Genomic DNA, 24,988 nt, shown 5'->3' with positions numbered 1-24,988 from the left:
GTGGGAATAAAAACAAAACAATAGCCTTCAATAGCCTTGTTTCTTAATGCAGTTAAAACCCATAAGCAGGAAGAGAGAAATCAGTGCAGGAAGATCTGCACTGAGCAACACCAGTGGGTGCACAGCCCAGCCCATGCTCAGACTGACTGTAGCTGGAAATAAGGGGCCAGGGATACTGAAAAATCAGGATCTGGAAGATACAGGTTTACTCCTGCACCCAGAAAGTCTCCCAGACCTGAAGAGAAAGGTGAGACTTGTAGCTTTTGGGCAGTACTGGAGACAGTGTTCATCACTGGTTTGGGCTTCTCTTGCAGTGCTGCTGGTTGCCGAGGTGTATAGTCTCACGGTCATGGAGGAGGCAGAAGAGCAGGACTGTGAACCCCTCTGGGCAGAACTCTCTGCTACTAGTTTCCTTTATCCCCATGTGCCTGAGAAGGGCCAAGCCTTCAGGGACACCAGTGTCCAAATCCACACCTGCCACAGGGTCTGTGTCGATCTGCAGCTCTCGTCTTGCTGGGTTTAGTTTCCATGGACCATCTCTTATCCTTGTTCCAACACATTCTTCTCCACAGACCACTGTATACCCCAAAATAATGCATGGTCTGGCAGGCAAGCAGGAGTAGCTCTGCCCAGCAGTGTGCCTGCTACTAGCCCCACATCCTGAGCTTGCTACAGGACAGGATTTTGCTTCAGTGCAGGTTTCTCACCAGCACTGCTTAAACACCCTGCTGGTCCCTGAGCTTCCTTCCAGCCACATCCAAGTGTCTCTACTTCAGCTGCTTCCTCAGCCTCCAATTCCCCTTTTCTACTATCACCCTTCTCCAAGTTTTACTTTCCAGTTCCCATTTGCCCCTATCATTCTGTTCTAGCCTTTCAGTGTGTGCTCCACTGCTTCCTCCAAGAAATAAAGCCGTGTGAGGGTCAATGGATGTCTCCATCTGATTTATTCTGTCTTGCAACACAACACATTTCATCCAGCCAGCTCTAACCACAGCTGAAGGACTGCAGCCTCATGACAGCATGCAGGTGTCCTGCCACCCTCCAGGGCCTTGCCTCTGGCTCATCTCTTTCTTTCATGGGTCGGATGACAGCCTTTGCTCCAACAGCTCATGGAGTAAGCTCTTGGTTCTCCCCCTTCTCCCAAGGCTGTCTCTGACATATCCTGGGGTTCCTATCTTCATCTGTCACTTGCATGAGCAACAGCAACTCCCAGAGACTTCTACTTGAACATCCATCTCTGTACCCACTTCTCTAAAGAGACTGAACAGTATACACCCTCCCCAGCAGCAAACCACACAGCCTGAGCAGGGCCTAAGGAAATCTCTTGAGACTAAAGTAACACTCACTGCAGAGACCCCTGGCCAGGTCAACCCTCGATTTTGAACTCAGCTTTTAACATGGTCCCATTAGGATGCAACAAAGCATTTGAGTGCCTTGGCTTTTCTGATGCTGAGCAAAACACAAAAAATAGTGAGGATTGGTCATAGTAAGTTTGCTCAGACAGAAGCCTGCCTCCTATTCTTCTTCTTCTCTGATATCTTTCCACACACAAACATGTACCAAACATGAAAGCTGCAGACGATGGAGACATCTGGACGAATCCAGACTCTACTAACAATCACTGTCTCGGGCAGACAGTCAATCCAAACAAGTTCCCCATTTGTCTAGCTCTTGCCTGGCTGCACTTCTGTACATTTGTAAGTGTTTACACTGAACTAGCTTCTGCCATTTCTGTCTCTAGTTGCTGTAATTAAATTCCCAGTGCTGTCAAGTCTGCTCTGGTGCACGCCTCTCCGGGACACACAAGAGCAAGGAGTTCTCTCTGAAGATCACAGTGCTAAGAAAGCTGGAAACATCCCCTGGACATGTTATCTCTGTGCACAAGACACTGAACTACAGCCCAGTGACTCTGAGTGAGCACAACACAGGTCAGCAAGACCAGAAGACAGAAGGAATGTGAGCATCGGATGTTGTCTACAGGCAGGAAGTACATGGAGTGATGCCTTCATGCTGGCATGGAACTGGAAGCCCCGGCAGACAAGGCACAAGGCAGTGAGAGGTCACAGTGCTCAGTGGCTCTGTTAAAGAAGTAAGATCACTGAGAAAGGACTGTTTCCCTGACTCCGCTCTGGGGTCAGATATCTTGTGTGTGAAGACAGCATGCCAAAGAAAGGCATGCCATCCACCTGGGTTTCCCACTCCACAGCAGCTGGGCTCTCTTAGGCTGCCTCCATCAAGTGTCTGCCTTACAACTCCCTGCACTTGCATTGTGTGGTCTCCTGCATGGGGGGCTGGTTATGGGGCAGTCAGTCAGAGGTAGCCAAAGGAGGAAGATACTTGCACATGATTAAAACGGGATGAAAATGGCTCCTTTAACTAGCTTGAATTCCTGACAAAATCCAGCAAGAGCCATTAGGTCTCCAATGAGGAACTTTTATCACCCAAAGCCAGAGGGACTGAAAATGGGATTTTCTTGTGGCAGAGGAATACAGAAGACCCACAGGGATACATTTTTCATACATTCATTAAATTAATCTGAAAAAAAAAGCCAGACAAGCATCTGTCCATTCAATGAAGACCAGCAGTGACAACTTGCCTTGAGTTTCAACTGCTGCTGGGACACAAGGCATGTGTTGAGCTGTGAAAGTGGGCCCTGCTGGCAGCTAGGAGCCATTTCTTAAGTGCATTTGCTCTACTGGCTGGCTGATTGCAAGGAGGACATGGGGGTATTTTGTGCCTGTTTTCACATTTTAGAAGCCCATGATTAGACACATTTTGAAACTCTAAGTCCAGCAGAGCAAATCACTGCTGCAGCTCTGGCTGCTGAGTAATACCTTGCATCCTAGCATGGAGAAGGAGAAAGGAGGTATAGAGTTTTTGCAGCCACCTGCAGCCTAACTGAAGTATTAAGTTGCCCCTCTGCTTTCTAATGGTGAGATCACAGAGAGGGTGAGAAACAGGGACACTGCTGTGGGATGGGGAAGAGAAAGCCATGAGTGGGGGTGTGAAGCTCAAGGACAAAGAAGAGGGGGCTAAAACCTGTGTGTGGCATCTCCTTGTCTGTGCTGAACCTGCAAACCCCATGGTCACCGCCATACCACATGTGCCCAGGGCTCCTTTGGGGCTGGCACATGGGCGAGGGCAGGAAAGCAGTAGCATGGCCGAGGCCACAGTAGAGCCATGTAGCGCAGGAAGATGACACCAATCAGAGCTCCCCAGATCTGGACTGGGTTCCAGGATGCTGACAACCTCGTCTGTGATTGCAAGGAATTTGGCTCCAGGCAGCCCTCCCCTGGCTGAGGAGGAACTGAACTGAGAGAGGATAATGAGACACAAATTCAGCTCTTGGGAATGTGTGTGTGAGCAAGACAACCTCTGGGCAGAGCTAGAAGTTGCCAATGCCACACTTGCTTGCACAAAACTTATCACCTTGGATACCTACACTCTACTCAGGAGTCAAAAGACTCCCAAACCATGGGGTTTGTTTTCTTTAGTCCTTTGCTCCAGTGAATGGATGTGATTAGGCAGCCAGGCAGCAATGAAAGAGGGTAGCCAGGCAGGCAGGGGAGAGGTGAGCAGCTCCCTGTCCATGTTGCACTGGACAAGTACGCCCTGTCCTGCATCAGATCCAGTCAGCACTGGATGCCATAGCCACTGTGCCCACAGGGCTGCCTTCCCTCCATCCAGGAGTCCTGTTACATAGCCCTTCTCCCACAACATGGGATAGGGCCACAGTGCAAGAGGCTGTGCCAGTCATGAAGCACTCCAAGCAGAGCGGCTGAGGAATCCCCGTCTCATGCTGGATCAGTCCATCCAGCTCCCAAGTGCAGCAGAAACAGAGCTGGACGCCTATGCCCCTGGAACGGACCCCGGGTGCACTCCTGCCAATTGTTTGATGTAGTGTTATTTCCAGAGTCCCTGCCAAGCCCGTGTCGGGCCCAGAGCAAGCCCGTAACTCTATAGGGCCAAGTCTGCAACCTACTCCTCCAACCTAGAACTGCACCTCCTAAAATCACGGCTGTTTTTTTCCCATTTCTGAGCGGGGCTAGCACGGTGGGAACCATCAGCCACAGTGGGGTTTTGCAGGGGTGATTTAGGTAGAAAGTACTGAGCCTGGACTCAGCACCCAAACCAGAGCACTGCTCCTTGCTGGTCTGGGGCAGCAGCCAGCATGGCCCTGCACTCACCAGGGACAGGGACACGATGCCCATGCCCAAGGGCCTTGGGCCAAGGAGAGCCACGCAGGTGGGACCCACAGCTCTGCTCCCTGCCTCTGCTGCAGGAGGCAGAAGGACCATTTTTGGTCGTTGAGGATATGGGCCATCTCTCATGCTGTCCCGGCCAGCAGCAGTACTCACCTGGCCGGGGGGGACAGGCCAGACACTGGTCTGCACCCCAAAAGAGCCCCACGCTACCGCAGCAGTCCTCCAGCTTGGTCAGCCCTGGCAGGGGGTTGGTGCACTGTGGAGAGAGGAGAAGATCAGGCTTCTGTGGGATGCAGAGGAAACATGTGCCTGTCCACTGCAGCCAGCTGGTGCAGTAGCAGCAGAGCTAGCGTGAGGGACAACTGTTTGGGGTCACAGGCTGGAATGGCCCTCTCAGTACAGCTCCCCACCAGGACACAGTGGGACCAAGGATGCGGATTAAGACAGTAAAAAGTTGTGCTGACAGAAACTCCTTTGACTGCACCCATCAGAGGGGAAGGTGACACCAAACAGAGCAGAGATGAACCAGAGATGGTATCACTTGAGGGATCAGCCCCGTGCCTGGCTGATTAGCCAGTGAAATGGGTGCACCACTTAAGCCTGGCAGGGAGCTCGCTGTCAGGCACTTTCCTCTGCTGAATGAATTTCTTTTCCCCCGCCCTCGGCAAGGCCCTCTGGATTACAGGCTTCCCCATTAGAGTGGAGCCGCTGGGCCCACAAGCTGGAGCTGGCCCTCCTCCAGCCACACGTGGCCGCCTGCCCAGCACTCGCATACCGATCGGCTCGGCTGTGGCTGAGAGGGGAGAGGCAAGCGCTCCCCGCGGAACTCTTCACCCTCTCCCAGGCACGGCATCACCTCAGCTGGGTGCGGTGTGAGCTCAGCAAGAGTACCCCCTGCCGCCCCCAGAGCATCTCCCACAGCCTCTCTGGGCATTCACGAGCATCTCTGTGCATCATCGTCATCATCATCTGCTCCCATGGTCACAGAGCTGCCGTATCCCCACAGAGAGCAGGGCTTTTCCAGCCTCAGGGTCTGATATAATTTATTTTTGCACTAGAAAAAGGCTTAAGAACACATCCTGCTAGAAACTACTTGGATCGGAGTGACTGAAAGATGAGGTGGGAACTGGGACCAGCCCCCCAGAAAAGGCTGGGGAGCAGTGGGGACAGTGCTGAGTCCCCAGCTGCCAGGCTGGGGGGTCTCACTGAGCACGAGCTGCTGTGGGGAAGCTCACAGGTGTTCCTGTGGGTGCCAAAAACCTCCAATGCTTTTCCAGTGACGCAAGAGAAACATATGGAGAAAGACAAAATAAGAAATTATGATGATTGTGGTACAGGGGTGAGAAAGTCCCTCACGTGCATTTGCTTCCCAAGCCCCGATCAAGCTGCCCAGGAAGGCGTCGTTCCATGGAAATCAGACTTCCATTTATCGTCTGAGAGGGAAAGGAATTTTCCTATGTTTTATACGTTTCCTACAATAATCACAGAGCGTGGCAGCGAATGTTGCTATAAATAGGGCACTCTTTTCAAACCAGACTGTGTGTGAAAGTCATCAAGTCTGGGCTGTGCTGCCCCAGGGCACAGCCTGGTCAGGGCAAGGCAGTGAGGTCTCTCTGTTGGACCAAAGCAAAGAATTTTTTTCTTTCAAGTACTAACACATTGCTACCTCTGCCCACAGCACCTGCATGATGCCCATGCTGATGCCAAACAGCTTCACAGAATGAAGCCAGCCCCCTGCACCATAAGCCAATGCTCCCATACCCCAGAACAACAAACATGTCACTACACACACTCCATCACTTGTCAGGTGATCTCTTACCTGCCCATGGAAAGCCTCCCGAAAGCACCTCCCTAGCAGCCCTGGCGCTCTCTGCTGCTTCTGGTTGCTCTCACCGGCAATGCTGTTGCCATTCCCATGGGCATAGGTGTACCAGGGCACAGTAGCCAGCTGAGGAACCAGGACTGCCTCCACGCTGTTATCCTCCGACACCTCTGCGTCACCACGTACCCTGGCCACCTGGTGAATCTGCACAGTGGCTTCTGGAGGGTGGTTGATGTGGACATTCACCAGAGAAGGGTTCAGGGAAGCTGGAATATGAGTTTACACCTCACTTGTGACAATCTGGCAACAATTTGGCACCCAAAAAGCATCTTGTCATCAACAAAGTCACAAGGGAAGAGAGGTACACTGAGCCCACCAGGAAATCTAGAGGAACAGTGCATCTAAGAGAAAATATTTCTCTGGCCCAAAAACAGGACAAACATACCAAAATCTACAAAAATCCTCAACCCCCTACAGAAACCAGAGGGACCTCTTTTCTAACAAACTGGCCTGAAACAGCAAGCATAAGGAGGCAGTGGCCTCCTCAGGCCTGTTAATGAAGATCTGAGGAGCACACAAAGTAGGAGGAAAATGTGGAGTCTGGAGCCACTGGACATGCTCACCCAGCTGGTTGGACAAGGGCAGGGTATAGGTGGAGTGCCTCATGGAGCCGCCAGATGGGGTCTTTGGGGCTCTCCCTCCTTGCTTCTTTTCTAGAGAGGGAGCTGGCAGGTGGCAAAACTTCCCTGTGGAGTTGGAGGGGCACCAGCACTCATCCCGGCCCACGCAACGCCCTCCATTCAGGCAGGGGATCTGGCAGAAATCTGCAAGGCAAAGAGAGGTCTGCTTAGAGGAGGAACCGGGACACTGCCTCTTAGCCAAGGGCAGCTGTGGGACACCAGCAGCTGGACCTGGCCAGCACCAGCCCCATGGTGCCTAAGGACCAGGCCCAGCACTGTGCTGGGGTCAGCACCTGCAGCCTGAAGGCAGGCTCAGGTCCCTGCTGGGCAACACCATCTTCCCCAAGATCTGCTCACAACTGGAGTCACAGGTTGAAGAAGATGAGCCCTCCCTTGGGCTCTAGGGCCACAGCCAGGCTGGGGCACCCATGCCCTGGGGGGTAGCCCCCCAAGGCCAAGGTGGTGTTACTAACACAGTAGGATCCTTTGGACTGGGTCAGGAGCTATGGCAGCCCTGTGTGGCCGAGTCAGCACATTTCCTTCACTTCTGCATTGCCCCCTCCCCACCTGGCAGGGTTTTTACTCCTAGCCCAGAAGGGAACTCAGCAGGATGGGAGAGGCAGAAGGAGAGAACAGGCAGAGAGCCACATCCTCAGAGCCTGTCTCACCGCCAGCCCTGGCCCTGCCAGCAGTTCAAGTGGGAGAAGTGTGGAGTGGGACGAAAGAATCAAGAGCAATTCATCTGCACAGGCTCAGAAAAAGCATCCACAGATGAAACCAAAATCACGTCCTTTCTGACCTCATCAGATGCTTGGACCGACCCAGAGCATTTCAGCATGAACTACACTCAAGCAAGGCATGGGATTCCCTGACAGACCATCCTGACTCATTTCAGTGCGAGATGAGACACTGCTGCTCCACATTCCTGGATGGGCTTGTCAGCTGTTTCATCCTGTTTCAAGTTCATTTGCTCAAACCCAGCACCCAGTTTTGGGGAAGGAGACACATTTTTGGACTGGGAGTTAGGCAGAAATTCCTGTGAACACCATTATCCATCAGTGCCCACAACAGCCAGACTTTGCATTCTCTCAAGTGTTAAAAGAATTCTGAGTGATACAGAGGCACTCAGAGGACAAGTCTCAACAGGTCCAGCACATTGCTCCCACCAACTGGCTCCAAGACAATGTGACCAACCCACAGCTGGATATCCCAGTGACTTGATGAGCAATCCCAGCAGCTCTGAAAGGCGAGCAGAGGTTTCAGCAACCCTGTTTATAAGAACAGTTTGCAACCTGCAGCCAGTTCTCCTGGCTGCCACGTGAGTTAAGGAGAGAACAGGAGGAAATTAGGTGATGAAAGTCAGCCCCAAGACTGGATGCCAACTAAAGCAGTGAGCTGGCTCTGAGAAGAAGGGGGTGGCGAGGCTTGGCTGCAGGCCTGACTCAAACACATGCGTCCCCTCTAGCCGGAGTGGGATGGAAACAGCAGTTGTTTGCCCAAAAAGAGAGCAAAGAGGCAAAGTCTGTCTTCCTCCCCCAGAGACGGAGTAAGCCCTAGAGAACCCAGAAAACATCTTCCAAGGCACTGAGAGAGGCCATGTCCTCTCAGCCCTACGGCAGCCCAAGCGCTTCATCTGCAGAGTCAGGAAAGGTAGGAAGAAGAGAGTGGGGGAGCAGGCAAGAAAGTGGGCTGGGGTCCTTGGGGTGCTCACAGATGCGGAAGCCAGATTTGGGATCGTGGTCATGCCCCCCTTGGCTATAGAGAGTGGTGGTGTCTCCTTTCTCGCAGCTGTTGTAGCAGCGCCCACTTCGGCATGTCTGTTTGCAGATGGTGGGTGTGAAGATGATTTTTATCTTCCTAATCTTCTCTGTCAGGTTGGCCCCTATGAAAGAAAAGAGTAGTGCTGAGTGGAAACAACATCTCCAGGCTGGGGGGGGGGGTGGTAATTCACATCTTAAGCTCCAAAGTATTTCCATAGTAAAGAGGGGTCTATGTCTCTGCCCAGGGTGGTATTTCTCCTTGTCCCTTGCTCACTCCAGCCTGTTCTCTGTTCTACCACCTGTAACAGTTTGTCAACACATGAAAAATGGCAAGCAGCATGCTCTGCCTGCCAGGCTGGAGTGGCATAACTCCCTGTGAAGGGACACACATGCACTAACTTCAGTATAAAGGGTGTTCTGCTTTAAAGAATATTCCTTCTCCAGCCACATCAGTAGCCGGGAGACTGGCTGCTCTTAAATCACTGGAAGGTTTCCCACATGAACACACTGGTATTCATAAAAGAAAGCATCATGGCTTGAGAAAACTGATGTCTTCCTACAAGTGTCCCCTGACCTCCTGCAGTTATCTGTGATCCCCTTCTGGTCCCTCACCATCCTTAGATACAGGGGGAAGTCACACTCAGAGCTCTTGGGGGCTTGTGAAAAACGGACAACAGGCAGAACTATTGTGTAACCAGCTGGCTTCACACCAGAGCCTTCTATTCCACCCCACCAAGAGAGTTATGTGCTCCCCTTGCTCTGCTCAACACCCACTCTCCCTGTTTCAATCTCCACTTTCAGATTAGAGCTTCAGGCAGGCTCATGGCCCTATTTACAGGGGCTGAGGTGCCACATGGTGCCTCCTTGGGGAATCACAGGTTCAGGGGGAGCCAAGCTGGAGAAAACAACTTGCATCTGTCCTAGCTGGGGAGGTGCTGAGGCCCATCAACTGCACGTCTCAGCAGCCTGGCCTGATCCCTGCTCATGTCAGAAGGCACCAAGGGGGTAGCCAAAGGGAAGAACCAGACGCTGGTTGCACAATCTGACCTTGAGGGCTGCTCAGACTGAGGAGGAAGCTAGGAGACACCATTCCTACAGACTGAGGCCATCCCTCTTCAGGTTTAACACCTCTGGGAGGCAACTGTCACATCCCATGGCTCTTCTCTCATGCCATCAGCGTTTTGCTCCACTGATTTGTCCACTTTCAGTAGGGTCCCTTTCTTTGCCAAGCCCAGCAGTGCCTCTGCCGACCTTCCCTTTCCATCCCACTCAGCAGTACAGTCCTGGGAGTCCAGGGTATCTTGAGGATCCCCAGTCATTTCCCATGACACCCCAACAAGAAGTCCCAAAAGAGTGACAGCCCTGGAGGCCTTACCCTTTGCAGACCAGGTGTGCTCCCGGGAAACTGCATGTGGCCCAGAGCTGCTCTGCTCATGGCCATTCCCGTTGGGAAGTGCATTAGAGGTGAGCTGGCCATTGCTGGCTGGGTAGCGCCGGACAGTCCTTGATAACCCTGTGTGCTGGGGGGAGACAGGAGAGCCAATTCTGCTCTGAGTCCTGTGGAAGAGAAAAAAATGAACCAATATTCCTCACAAGTAACTGCGCTGACCCACAGTGCCTGTTCACCAGTGTACCCCACAGCAACCTTCACTGCTGAGCTGCCTGAGCCACCACCCAGACACAGAGCTCTGTCCACCTGTGCAGGATCCCACTCCTAACCTGCTTTCATCATCACCATGGCACAATTTCACTATAGGGACCATGCCCCATGCCCTGAGCCTGGCAGGGCACAGTATTCACCAAGATGCCCTGTCTGTACCATCACATCAGGCCGTTCCACCACAGGAATGCCCCAGCTGCCTTGAAGAACCTCTGCCTGCTCATCACGCTCAAAGGCTGCTCCTTGCCCCACCATACCCCTCCCCAAGCAAACACAAGCATCTCCAAATACACTTGTTCTTATGGTGGGAGCTTTCTCAGGACCTGCTGTTCTAGCCCCAAAAAAGCACTAAAAAAACAGTGAGGCAGCCAGAAGAGAGACCAAACCAAGCACATAAACAAAACTTGGCCCATGAGAGTCACAAACAAGAGAGAATAACCAAGAACTCAAGTCTGTAAGTGCAGTTACAACCTTCTGCACTAACTGCATTTATGGCTTTTGGTGTTCTCTGGGGATAAGCATGGAAAAGCCACCCAGCTCTAAAGGTTACACTTCATACTCTTTTATAAAGCCATTCAGACCACTAGGCAGAGCTCTTCTCATTAAACCAGCAAAGCAGTACATCTTGCTCTACTGCACTTTCTTCCATTCCCTTTAACTGACTGGCAGCACCAAGCCTCCAAGAGGGTGCTCTGCTTCCCAACAAATGTCTCTCTCAGTCTCACCTGCCCCACCTGCAAAGAAAAAGGCTTTGTACAACTGGGAGCGAAAATAGGTTGGCTGCCCACGTGCCCCTTAGGCTCCTTTGAAAGTCCCAGCCTTGGATGCCTCCGCAGTTGAACTTAAGCACTGACAGCTCTTCTGCTGTCCAAAACCTCCATCTCTGACTGAATGGTTGGGGCAAAGAGACCAGCACTCTCCCTCTGAAGTGTCCAAAGAAATCTATACCATTCTATGGTTTTTACCATCTTCCCTGTCGCAGTCAGCACAGGGGGTGTGTTACAGTGTCTACAGGAAACAAATTTCTAAACCCAACAGGACTGGATGATCCAACAAGAGGTGGCTCTGCTTTAGTGACATTCCTTGGATAACTTGGAATAAGATCTGGGGAGATGGAAAGGGAACTCATGCTGTGCTGGTATTCAAACAGGTCAAGAGCAACACAGCCAGTAAGCCCAAAATCTGCCCTGAGCAATGGAAAAGATGACATACAGGTCAATCAATTGGGAACTAAAGGAAAGGAATACAGAAGTGAAGAGAATCTATGAAGAATATGAAGAACCACTCTTGACAAAGGAGTTAATTTTCATAATTTGACAGAATTACACGCATGCACACCAACAAGCTCAGAGTCTATGCTACTCTGATAAAAAAATGAACAGGGTAGTACAATGTCAATCAGGCACATGCAAAATGAATAACAAACTGGCAATATGACAGAACACAAGAAATAGTCGTCACTGGGGAAGGAATTAGATGGGTTCCAGGGTGATCAGTATGAGGCCTGGCACAATTTAAGAATTTCATCTGGAAATAAATATTTTATTTCGAAATAAACATATGATCGACATTGATAATGTGTGCTGCTGACACAAAAATTTGCAATGTGGTGTATCATGATGAGAACAGAGCAATCACACAGAACAGTTTGGATCTCTGTGGAGGGCAAATCCTTCCCATCAACATGGGATTTTAATAGAGCCAAATGCAGGATTACACTTCTAGGAAGAAGGAATGCAGGAAGCAGCTGCAGATAGTCAGAGATGATCCTGGAAAACAGAAATTATGAAAAGATTTCGGGGGCAATGACAAGCAACTAAATATGAACTGTCAGTTCAATGCTCTGACATCAGGACAGTGAAACATGCAGGAAAAAGGAGGTATTTTTCCCTCCCTACACATCCTCATGACAGTAGGATGTAAATATGCTGCAATATCATCTAGCTCTGATGTGAAGTATGGCACATCTTCTAAGGGATGTCAAAAAAATTGAGAGGATACAGGAAAAAGAATGACAAAAATAATTAGAGGGCTAGTGAGAATGCCTTTTTATAAGACACCTAAAGTATTCAATCTCTTCAATTTAGGAAAAAGAAGATTAAGAGGTGCTCTGACTACAGGATACAGGTTTCTCCACAGGAACAAAACACCAGGTGTAAAGAGCCATGTAATCCAACCAAGAAAGGCAAACCATGAAACAACATCTGCAAACTGAAGCCAAATGATTCTGTACTAGAAATCATACCCACATGCAGCAGTATAGCTATTTTCCTTCTGCAAAAACCTCAGTATTGGATTCCCCAACTCCTGATACCATTGCTTCAGGAGAGGAAAGTGTACTGACAAAAATATTTATTGCCTTGTTAAAATCAAGATCTAAACTTGATGAGGACAGCAAGGAGTGTTTGTTTTTCAATAATCAGCAAGGCTAGCCAGAATAATTGAAGAGAAGTGAACCTTATTTCAGTTCTACCTCAGTCCCTTTCAGAAACTCTCCTGAGATTCTGCAGAGTATCACCTATCCCTGATGGCCCAGGCATGACCTGCCCACACATTTCTGAGCTATTAATTCAGCCCTGCAGCCAGCAAATTAACTTCTGGTGCCTGCTACCTACTGCTTTGTCACCTGGTGTGTTACTGCTAGTTTTGTTAGTGACAAAGAAAAAGACATATGGAACTCTAAGGACACTAGGTGAGAGCTACCAAGCCTTAGAAGCTCAGGCACATTTATTCTCTGATCTCTAGTGAGAGATCCCAAGCATAATCCTATGGGTGAACACGGCTGGGGTTCCAAGGCCTTTTACTGCATAGACAGAAGCACCCAAGGAAAAGAAGTGAGTTCCCCAGCCCAACAACACTGACTGTCTTAGTGCTGGTCATTTGAGGGCAACTTCAGCCCAGAGTTCTGAAGAGTCACTGGGTGAAGGTGACTGGTGGCATAACACAAGGAAATATCGGCTCTTCTGCTTGAAAATCCTCAGATCATTTTGACCCTTGACGAAGGGAGCATGCTATGTGCAAGTAGCAGGGCTTGACTGGGCTCTACCCATTGCCTGCCTGAAGTAATTCCACCCTTTAGTTTTAGGAACATCTCTTTTCATTCCCAGGATTTTGTAACAAAACCCACCAAAAAAAAAAAAGAAGGGCTTTAAATAAAATAATCATTAGCATTTCAGTTCCAAAGAACAAGGGATTATATGAGCTTACTGCGAAAGGCAGTGCCAACTTTACAAAGGAAAAATGGAGTAGGAACATTACTCCATGGTTTGCAACACTTGAGGAAAAGCCATCCTACCAAGATCCTGTTGGCAAAGCATTCCAGAGTGAGTCACAGCAGGGGAGTGGGGAGGAAGTCAGATTTGCTTTGAATAATTTGTTTATTTGGTTCTATTCTAAGCATATGAGCCCTGGGATTTGTGGACTGAGTAACACCATTCTACCCTGGGCAATAGAAATCAATGGCAAAAGGCATCTTTCCGTCTCAATTTGTCAGTCCCAATCCATTCCCAAATCATGCCGAGCAGCTGGCTCATGGTCAGGGAATACAAAACAGAGCTTTTCCCCTCCAAACCTTCAGAGGCAGTCCATGCTGGGCAGACAGGGACAGGCTTGCTTGAAGTGTCTTGGGAAATGAATCTGAGCTTACTACATCAGTATTGATCTGGTCAGAAGCCATTAGCAACCCTTATCCATTTGGAGGATCTTAATATACATATGGCTGGAGCTTGGCCAGTTCCCAGGGATCTACATTGCCACAGGTTCTCTTGTTGGTGTGGCTGTCCTAGGGGTAAGAGTGAGGATGGCAAACAGATGGTGTGGCTCCAAATCAGCAGAGTGTGGAGCTTGTTTTACCATTCTGCATGCCTCCACCTGCTCAAGAAGAAGCACTGAAGAGGCAGAGGAGGTTGACATTTCAAGCACTATATTCCAGGACACTTAAAATCCAGGGCTTCATATTCGTTCAGTCTTACAGCCTCCCTCAACATGGTATTACTTCCACTCTTCCAGCCAGGCACATGGCCAGCACAGATCTCTGCAAAGAGGCAGTGGTCTCTTCCTTTATAGACAACCACCTGCCAAGCAGCTGGTTTCCCTGCTTTTCATCCGTCAGAGCTGCTGACAACTTTCTCTGTGTCAGGCACAGCCTGTGGGGCAAAAACAGCATGCAGACTCCTAGGACTCTCTCCTTCTCCTTCTGGGCTGTCCTAGAGAACCTGCCTTTGCAGAGTTCAGGTAACAGCAGCAGTGGTCCAGGGGAACACATAAGTAAAGAAGGGAAGGCAGAAGGAGCAGCGTTCTCCTTCCAGGAGCATGGATGTGTGTGCTCCTGCTGATCTCCATCACCTGAAAGGTCACTGGCTTAGATCTCAGTCACCTTCACGTGAAAATACCTGTAAGTATTAGGTGATAACTGAAATTAAAAAACACTTGGGATGGGAGGGAGCTGTGCAGACAGACTGACCCACATCTGCAACAGTTCAAAACTACCCAAAGAGCACTTGTAGCTGCCCTCTTCTGAAGTGCAGGTCAAGGACCTAGACTCCCCATAGGCCCCTGAGGACACATGTTAGAAGTCAGAACAACTAGGGGAGATCTGGTCCCTTACATTCTAGTGCTACATAACCCTGCAGGATCCAAATGATACCTATACGACATCCAGCAAGGGATCCACACCTCTGCTATAGCACCTTTGTATGTAAACATTTTATTTTCAATAGGTTTTGGTCACAGCAGGGTAGAGAACGTATTTGTATTTCCTGGATATCGTTCTCTCCTGCCAGTCCCATATGAACCTGCAAGGTGCCTGTTCCCTAGTGAAGTGAATGGTATCCTGTCACTAGAGGAAGTGAATGGTATCCTGTCACTCCACTGAGGACTGAGCTGGCAGACTCCCAACAACCACACAGATGGATATGAGGACTCTTATTTTCTGAATCAACCACATTTTTTTTCAAAGCCTACAATTTCAAGATTAGGTATACAGAATCACAATAACCAAGTCTAAATCACTGAGACTAAGCTATCTAGAAAACAATACTGTTTTTCTAACCCACTGTATATAGAAAGTGTTTTCAAATCTCTGATCACTTTAGATGATCGTGATTCTCTGGGTAAGCAAAAGCTAGAGGGAATCCAGGTGGGGCAGATCATTCTCTTAGAGACTTAATGCCAGGCCTCCTCCTTGGGGTTGGAGGCAAAGGTGGCAAATTCTTGAAAGTACTTCCCACTCCCCAGCAGCAACACCTCAGTCTTCCTGGATTTAGCTTCTATCGGCCACTCTTCATCCAGCTGTTGACTTTGGCCAGATTGCTAGTGAGCTGGGAAATGGTGTTTCTTCTATTGTGTAAAGGAAATGCAGAGCCAAGTACCACAAGAGTGTTACTGGTTTGTCATCCAACCTGCCTCACCCTCTCCCCAGCCATGACCACAGCAGGGTGGATGGCCTGAGGCACTGTGGAGAGAGTGAATCCTGGGTAGTGCAGTCAACAGGGAGGGGTGCTAACCCCAGACAAGGCAAGGGCTGGACAGATGAGGGTTGGAAAGTCACTCTTCCAGCTGGAACAAATCTGCACCATTCTGAGCATCAGGGAGAGATGACAGAGATCACAGAGACCTAAGGAGCAATTCTCAGGAGGGCAACAACAAAGTAGGACAGCACTGGCCAAAACAAAGCTGAAGATAAGCAGCCCTCACAGAAGAAACCATCTTTCAAAGGTCCAGAAACCCTCATCCCAGGGCCCAAGTCCAACAAGCTCCATCTCTCCAAATACAACCAGCCTGCTGCTTGGGATGCAACTGCTGCCTCCAGGCACCTGGAGAGGCCACATGCTGCCTGCGGAGCTGGGAGCAGAGTCCCACGGAGGGGAGCCACTGAAGCAATGTCAAGTCCATCCCAGTTCCTCCAGCCTGCAGCCTGTGTGTGCATCTCCAAGATGAGAGGCTTCAGCCAGGTCAGGGGCTGAGTCATGCTCAGCCCCTGATAACCTGCCAGGACAACAGGCAGGTTCTCCCCTGGATTTTAAACACCAAACAATGTACTTGGTGTCTGTCTTGTCCATCCGCCTGTCCCTTTGGCAAAACACCCTCCCTGCTTGGGGCCACAGGGACCAAAACCAGTGATTCACTTCTCCCTTTGTAATGCTCGGCAGTTGCTGATTTTCCACTAAAGCATCGCAGAAGAATGGGCAGCCTTAACACCAGTGTCTGTGTCTACAGGGGGAGAGAGAAGCAGCCAGCCTTGGAAAGCAGCAAATTGACTGCAAACCAGAAACTTCCCCCTTCTTGGACTCCAAACAGGTTCCTCAGCAGGCAGACAGGATTCATGGCTCAGTCTGCAGGCCCCCAAGCACAGGAGAGGCATTGCTTAGAGAGCACTCAAGTTTATTATCAATTAGCTCACAAACATGCTGACAAGGAAGACAGCTCTGCTAGAACTAGGGAAGGAGAAGGAAAACCACACCATACAAGGCACCTGACTTCAAGCCCACCCACATCATGTCCATAAATCCTGGCTCAGTTTATTATCTCCAGGAATAGCAGAAATACCTCTGAAACCTGCCTGTAGCTGTCTTCAGCTCTAGTACCCCCCATTCAAATGAGGGAGACATTGAAGTTTGAAGTCTCTGTTCCTCAGGGTTTGGTGGAAGGCAAGGGAAGTTCTTCTGCACAGGAGAAGCAGTTACCAGCCTCCCCCATGCAGAAGACTTTCCTGGCAGAGTCAAGGAGAACCTGTGCACCATGAAGGCCACAGGAATGAACACCCAGTACCTTTGTGTTGGATTCACAGACACCTGCAGCCAGATCTCATGTCAGCTGGGACACCAGATATAGGCATCTAGACCATTACAGAGACATAAAGGCACAAGTCATCCAAATCCTCCCTCTGCTGTGAAACCTCTAGAGTTTCTGTAGGCAGAGGTGCCACTGACAACACCCTTTTCCTTGGGCACAAACAGCACTGCCAAAGTGGGTCTGCATGGCCAGGAACATGTCAGACTCCCTCCCTCACATGATACTCAATGCTGGTGGTACATGCCAAGAGCCATGTCAGTCCAGCATCCAGGTGCCACCCCTATCCCTCACCATGGCTAGTAAGAAGCTGTCAGAGAGCCCATATGCCTCTCATTTTGGGCTCTCTCCCATGCCATCTAGCAGTGGTAACTCCAGCTCCTTACTCCACTTGACATATACACCAGTGGTTGGCCAAGATTTCTCTGGATCTCTCACTACAAACCATAGCAAGAGATGTACAAGTCCATGGGACAGTAAAGTCCCCAGCTGTCTGCCCCATGCCACCAAGCTCAGACTTCACCACATCACCCTGGCATCCTCCTTCTTCTGGCCCCCAAAACAGTGCTAGTGATGCAGGGCCGCCCTTGCTGGCTCCCAGCCCATCATGTCGCGTGCGAAAACAAAGAGGGAGAAAGAGATGGGCTGTGAACTATATTTTTATCTGCTCAGGAGCTGCTGGACACCACATACAAAAGTGAACCCGTCTAAGTACACAGAGAGCTAATAGGTTCTTTTTAACCAGCCTCTGGGGATCTAACTTGCTCCTTAGCCAAACTGGCTGCTCACATGCCTCTGCAGAGCTCTCAGCTGACATTAAATGTCCTTCCCTTGTCACACATGCCACACATGCCACCTGCCACCCTGTGAGTGTTCTTCTTTGCTCTCACATATTAAGCAGTGAGCAACTGACTCCCTGGAAGAAGTCCAGCTCTCCAAGCATGGGAACAGCACCTGCCTAGTCCAGTGAGGCTGCAGAAACATGCCCTGCACAAGGGCACGGCACCAGGTGGTCACCAGGAGCTGCAGATTGCACCCAGGGTTGGATACATCGGACCTTAGTGCTGACCCACAAAATGGCCAGAACCGTGATTTCCGAACGCCAAATGTGATAAAGAGCTGTTTGCAATCTGCTTGTCTCCAGAGCTGAAGTGCAAGCCAGTGACTCTTAGAAAAATCAAAATGCAGCCTGCAATCACTCTGAGCTTCAAATGGAGCACCACAGGAACCAGGCCAGGCTTCTTGATTACAAATGCCACATATGGGCCAAACCTTGCACACTCCATAGACTAAACCAGGAATTTAGAGGATAAGGTAGACCAGGCAAGCTACCACTTCTCTGGCAGAACTGCCCAGGCTGGCCTACTGTGCTGAGCCGCAAACTCCTTTGGGCTGAAACAATGAGAAAGCTGCCACAGTTGGCTCCCCTGCTGCATCTAGGGGCTGGTGTTCAGCAGCACAATCAACAGGCACAGCACTGCTCCCAAATGTAGTTGCACAGCCACTCTCATGCCTTAGTGAGAAGATACACATCCAGAAGTATCCTAACAGCTGCCCTCACATGCAGGTCTCCATCAGTGCCACCATCTCACTGCAGACATCATCCCATAGCCACAGCTTTTGCACCATCACAAAACCAGGCATAAGCTGCTGGTACAGCTGGAGAGCTGGTTTGTCCATCATGCAACGTGACCACCTCACTGAGGTTTAAATCCCTTTCACCAACCACAGCAATGCCTCCTCTGCCCCTCTCCTGCTCCCCGTGTTCCTCAGTACAGGGTTCTATTTGGCAGGAGAAGATCTGTATTTAGGGCAGTGACATGCAAGAGGAGAGGACAACATATCAACCTGTTCTTGTGCCCAGAAGCACACCAAGATCTCCATCTGAAAGGGCCCTCTGTTTCCATAAGACACAACAACTCCAATCGGAGGGCCTGGCTGCTATCTAATGAAACCTGCTGCAGGGGCATCAGCCAGAGAAAAAGCTCATCATTGGCTGCAGGGAGATCACTCATCTCCCCCATAATATACCACAAAAACAAGCACTTTTGAGTTTCATTAACATCTTGTTGCCTAGTGACACCCACCCTTCCACCAGGCTGCCAGCTTCAAAGCCCTGAAAAAACACTTTAGCCTATTCATCCTCACATGCAGCCCAGGGAGTGGGGGGAGTCAGCTGCCTGCCCCCCGCTTTACACAGGACATGAAGAGGGCAGGCAATGCCTCTCTCATCCCAGGCGTGCAGGTGAGGTGAAGAACTTGCGGCTGCACGCACACAGACACACACACACACCGGGCATGAGAGCAACAGGGTGGAGGAGAGATGAGTGTAGTGCTCTCATTTGAAGAAGTGAAGAAGATCTAAGATATATTTTAAGCTCTAATAATGGTTGAACACACAGCAGGATGCTCTGGCCTTTGGATTTATTAGCTCAATGTGGTTAGGTCTCCTCACATCTCTCCATCCCTAGCCATACACAGGATTCCCTCACCTGCAGCACTCAATCCAAGAGAGCTGTGTTTGGATGTAACCTTTGCTGACCACTCTTGAAGTCTCAGCCCTGTCGATGACTGGAGAATGAGCATCTCAGTGAGTTTTAGTCTGTGCTGTTCTGCACTGGCTCCACCCCTCCACTTACACACTAGCCAGAAGACTAGAGGCTGGCTGGGGACTACGAGCACTCCTGGCCAAGTATGCATGACGCCTGGTGGCAAAGCCAGAGTTTCCAGAAGTACCATGACCACGAATCTGCTCTACACCTCTCTCATGTGGCCTTCAGTATGCACACCAAGGACCATCAGGGAGGAATAGGTTTCATGGAATCCTCATCTGGAAGGGATCCAGAGTACTGTGCCTGCTTTGGCAGTGCCTGGACTCCAGCTCCTCAGCAGCACAGCTCCAAAGCGATGGAGAAGGCAAAGCTCCAGTGTCATTATCAACCTGTCTTTACATCCCTGGAAGTGTTTGGCACTTTGCTTTTTAGAAAGCCTTATTGCTGAAAAATTCACATGGCCACCCTGCCAAGGCTGCAGGCAACCTAATACACCCTCTGTCTGCCCCCTCCTAATAGCCTCAGCCTCAAAGTATGTTCCCCATCCTCCAAGGTCACCATTTGGCTCAGTTTTCCAGATATGGGTCTATTAACCCTCAGCTCCCTACCTCCTGTTGTAGTTCTCAGAACTCTTTCCAATATGTCAAGATCTTTTCTGGCAATGAAGAATACCTTGACTCAGAGCAGGACCCCAGGGTGCCCAGGAGAAAAACCCATGTGACTTGGGTCTTTTGCCTCCAAAGTCCTAAGCACCACCAGTCCCTCATATGCAGCTGCACACATTACCCTCTGCTGCCTACTTTGTTGTTCGTTTCTACCCTGCAAAATTTCAGCCTCTCCTTCCACATTTCTTCCTCCCGTGGAGGATATTTTTCCTTCAACTGTAAGATAATATTTTTCCAGCTTGAATATCTTCTCAATTCCTGCCTATAAGTTTAGTTTCTGCATGTCCCTGAAGAGAGCCTCCACAAAGGTGAGACAAAAAGAAGGTGGTGCAGAAAGTTGGGTACCAATCGCATCCACCACCAAGCACTCAAGGCAGCATTTCTCAGAATGCTTATGAAGAAAGGAGAGGAGAACGAGTATATTTTATATGGAAACTTCTAGATCTTCATTTCGACTGCTCCTTGTACCAAATAAACTTAAATTAATCCCTTGTTTCCTGCTAGCACTGGTGATTTATGGAAAACACTCGAAACCAAAGAAAAAGGTTTTGATTTTACTGACGAACCAGCTTAAACCAAATAAGGCAACGCACAGTCAGGTATGAGAAACTGCAGCATAATCCACATGCACAAGGGAGCTGAAAGCAAGCTAGATGACAATCCTGATTCAGGCATTAGGAAAACTCTCCAGCATTTGATCATGTGGCCTTAGTGCTCTTCTAATACCTTTCTCTTTTACAGAACTGCTGTATAAATTGTATTGTCATAAATGTCCCAAATGATGTATGTACAGTATATAAAATAGACTATAAACTGGATTTTCTGTACTACCTTACCTACCACATGTAAAATGCATTTGCCCTGCACCCTGCTCTCTTGCATGGAGTCTCAGATTAAGCTGATAGTAGCAGCATTTTTCTTTCAGTTAGAAGGGAAAGTGTATTTGAACCGCCTAGAGGCTCAGTTAAGCTATAGGAATGACTCCCAAGGAGGTACAAAAGAACCAGGTCTAATGTAAAGACCATATTTGGAGTTTAAAAAAGGGGCCTGAAAAAAGAGTATGCAACCCCCTAGAAAGTAAATACATAAAACACATAAAACAGAACGGTATTGACAGCTTTAAAACACTAGAAAGTAGAGTAACAGCATCTGGTGCCAGGTAGAGAAGGTATATCATGTACTTTAAAAACAGGAGTATTTTTATATAAGAAAAATTATATTTACGCTCCTCTTGGGTAGCTTGAGTTTTCCCTTTAGGCTTCTCAGCCAGCTTGCCAAGGGCTTTTGACTATGTCAAAGCAGGAGAGAGGATGAGATCTGGAGCTTATGGAGAGCTCGTTGCCCTGAGTGTAATCTCTTTTCACATATTCTCATGTAGACTGGCACTGGCTTTTTATTTTCAATTTTTTAACAGTGTCCCGGATATCTACTCAAATTTGCCTCTGGATCAAGGAACCTTGTGAAAACTATATTGCGTGAATGAAGCACCTTAGAAAGCTGCAATTAGGGCTTATCTGCACTGTGAAAATATGCCATTCAAGTAATGAGCTCAAAGACACCACAGTGGTAGAAGGGAAGACTGGCACCAGTGTTCTACCCCAGGAATTCAACATCATGTACTATGGGTCTCCTGGGCTGGTCCCATCCCAAACCAAGTGGGAAAGTTGTCACAGCCCATGCCATGAGAATGCACTCATGGGCAATGGGGGGTATGCTTCTCATTCAGAGGTGACTTTCATTTTCTCTGATATTTGGGAATTAATAAATTGCAACCCTCATAAATGTGAAGTGAGTGACAGCCACAAGTGAGCAAAAGGTGCATTCAGTAGGTATGTGGCTAGTATAGACCTCTTCCTAGTACTATATGTATCATGGACAAACAGTCTTGGACACTCAGCAGCAACCCAAGTAAGGCAGAAAGCAAGCTCCCCTTTTTCTCATAAATGTGTAAAGTTCAAAGCTGGCAAGAGAAGAGGCTCCAGATCCTGCTTTAACAATAAAGACAAATCTGCCTCTGTTTGGAGCAGCATCTTTAAAAAGCAAGTGACCCTGCAGTGAACTTTTTGTTCTATCTGCTAGTCCACAGTGATAACAAGCTCATCAAGATGATTTTGCCAAGCGCCAGTTCTCAATGTCATGTTTTAAGTGGCCACTCCAGCGCAGACAGCTTTATATCCACCCATGGGCTCCACTCCCCTCTGCAAAGGACCATGCTTGACATGTGACTACCACCAGAACAAGAGCTGGTTTCAGTCAATTTTCAAATGGGAGGAATATACTTTCTTCATCCTGCAACCTCTGCTACACACCCAAGATCCTGCTGTCTGCTTGCTCCCTGCTGTTCTCATCCTTCGCTTCCAGGAGAACAGAGATTTTGGCAGAGCCTTCCTGCTGGCATGAGGTTCCCAGTGTTCCCAGGCCAACTCTCCTCAAGGGCTGCATAAAGCCCTTCCTCTCATCAGGAAGGGAGGAGATGTCTCCTCCAGGGTGCTGCAGAGGAGACTGACATCAGGAGTCAGTGGGCCAGGCACGTTGCAACTCAGCCTTCTTCCTTTTCCATCCTGAAAACACCAGGCAACTCCCAGCAACTACCCTGCCTAAACAGAACCCTCTTAGAGGAAGCTCCCTGCCCTCAAGAGCTTAGCTGCATTAAGCTGTCTGCACAGTGCCTCAGCACCTTATACCACAGCTATGTCCTTTTCCCTTGCCTGAGTTACCGAGAAAATGCTTTGCAGGTCCTAGACATCTTTTCTTTTCTGTGAAGAGGAAGGATACCTTGCTTTCCAGACAGCCTTCATTCAGCATACACATCCCTTCTGGCAGCACAGCTCCCTTGCACAGATGCTGGTTACAGATTTATGCCCAACACTCCTGCAGAAAGGAACCTTCTCGGGTGACAGCAGCAGGACCCTCCATGCACAGTGCCCACAGTCAGAGGCAGCTGGTCATCCATCCTGATGGTGAGGGGCAGGGGCACAAGCCCTTTCCACTCCCTGCTAAATAAACATGAATTCTGCTGATATTTCAGCCTTAGGAAAACAAAGCTGTTTCCATTTAGGTCGGCTTCTGGGCCGAGGTGCAGCTCCTCCCGCACAATCATCTATCAGGGCTTTGCTTCTCCAGGCAGAGATTCAGGCTGAGATCAAGAAGAGGGAGGATTTGCAGTTAGTCCATGCCGGGAGGGCCTCTTACACCCCCAGGATTTTGCTCTCCAGAGCACTCCCTGTTCCAATCAGCACAGTGCAGGGACCTCTCAGCTTCTGCAGCAGCTAACAGGTCCCCACATGTTCCCTCACACACCTGACTTAAAATCTCCACTGAGCCATAGGCTGCTGAAGGGACTTGGGAAGTGGTGTTCATTGCTTAGTCAGTATTTCAGGGGATGACAGCTTGAGCATCACCAGCTCTGGTGTCAGCAAAGTAGACCCAGAGCTGCCCTTCTAGCCATGTCTTCCCCTGGGCAAGAGCTGAGCTCAGATAAGATTGAATACATCTTCTTCTTTAGTCCCAGGGAGAAGAGATAATGCACACCATACGGGCAAGCCAAGGATGCAGTGATTCTTCCCCAGTACCTCTCCAAACGGAGGCACTGAAGGCTACATGTAACACCACATTCCTGACACCTGTGCTCAGCACAATGCTCAGGTTGACCTTCACGTCCACTTTCCCAAAATTGCCAGCATGCCCAGAAACGGATCTATGACAGCTACAGTGGGAATGCCCACAGATCCATTCACTAATCTTCACATCTGCCAGGTGCAAACACAAACCAACCAGTACAGCCAGTTGTGTATGACCAGCACAACCCTGTTGCTCAAGAAGCTGCTACTTCTTACGAAGGCTGAGGGCAGAGTTCTGACAGTAACTTATCTCCTGCTGTCACATTTATGCTTCCTGGGCTCTTCTGACAGAGAAGCCACAGAAGGTATCACTGCTTCTGCTTCCAGGTGTGAGTTCTGGAGGCCCTGAGCGTATGTGTCAGAAGCAGAACCATGACAACTAGCAGCTGTCTAATCATGCTCTTCACTAGGGCTTTATGGGCTCCTACAGACTCCCAAAGACTTCCTACCTCCAGAGCAGGCTACTCTCCACAGTGAAGGTGCAGTCATCATAAACAGCAAGTCCAACTAGCTCATGATAAGAAATCATTTTAAAGCAGTCCCACCACTCAGGCAAGCAGGGAATATTGTGGTCCAGGCAGTTCCTGAATAACATAGCTGGCTTCTTTCTTAACTCTCTCTGAAGACTCACTTCAGAACACACTGAAACCAAAATCACCAAACCCAATCTCTGGTGAAAGAGCAGGACCCTGCGGAGGATTCATGGGTTTTATTGCATGTTTATAGAGAATCTAATACAGCACCGTTGTAGTGCATGGCTTCAGAGTTTCTGATTGTTAGCTCTGTACAAAAAAACCACAAATAAAGCCAATATATATGCAAACAAACAAAAGGAGAAAGCAAATTCACTTATGTGAGGATTGATTTCCTGTCTGGGCACAGCAAGACAGGCTTAGCAATCTATAAGCTCACACTTTTGCGCAACTCCTGTTTGTTCACAACGCAAATGTACAGGGAGGTTGGAGACTGGGTGTTTGTCCTGGAATTGAGTCTTCTCACAACCACTGACCTGGAATCACCAGCATTCTCCATCCACCAAACCACCAAGAGCTTCCTCTACCTCTTCCTTATTGACAAATCAGACAAGTCAGCTCCTGTGGGATCATGGCAGACTGACAACAGTCAGTATCCCACCAGCACAATCCACTCTTACCCAGGAGGAGACTATGGACTGGAAAACCCAAGCTGTTCTTCTCAAACTTGACAGTGAACTGAACTCCAGTGAACATGACTCC

The 24,988-nt window shown here is 49.3% G+C and overlaps 1 protein-coding gene across 3 annotated transcripts in view; it reads right to left on the bottom strand.

Annotated features, from left to right (window-relative positions):
* The window catches only part of LTBP2 (latent transforming growth factor beta binding protein 2), a 94,315-nt gene that overhangs the window by 28,625 nt on the left and 40,702 nt on the right, over positions 1-24,988 (bottom strand). For all 3 annotated transcript variants that reach the window (XM_027638299.1, XM_027638298.1, XM_027638297.1), the window contains exons 4-8: positions 9,843-10,024; positions 8,419-8,589; positions 6,651-6,851; positions 6,025-6,293; positions 4,359-4,461 (exon numbers count right to left, since the gene is read on the bottom strand). In XM_027638299.1, the coding sequence (XP_027494100.1) occupies positions 4,359-4,461; positions 6,025-6,293; positions 6,651-6,851; positions 8,419-8,589; positions 9,843-10,024 (926 nt within the window). The remainder of the gene's footprint in view (positions 1-4,358; positions 4,462-6,024; positions 6,294-6,650; positions 6,852-8,418; positions 8,590-9,842; positions 10,025-24,988) is intronic.

This window comes from Corapipo altera, unplaced genomic scaffold, assembly GCF_003945725.1.
Source record: "Corapipo altera isolate COAL_440 unplaced genomic scaffold, ASM394572v1 23, whole genome shotgun sequence".
NCBI lineage: Eukaryota > Metazoa > Chordata > Aves > Passeriformes > Pipridae > Corapipo > Corapipo altera.
This window is presented reverse-complemented; position numbering and strand designations above follow the sequence as displayed.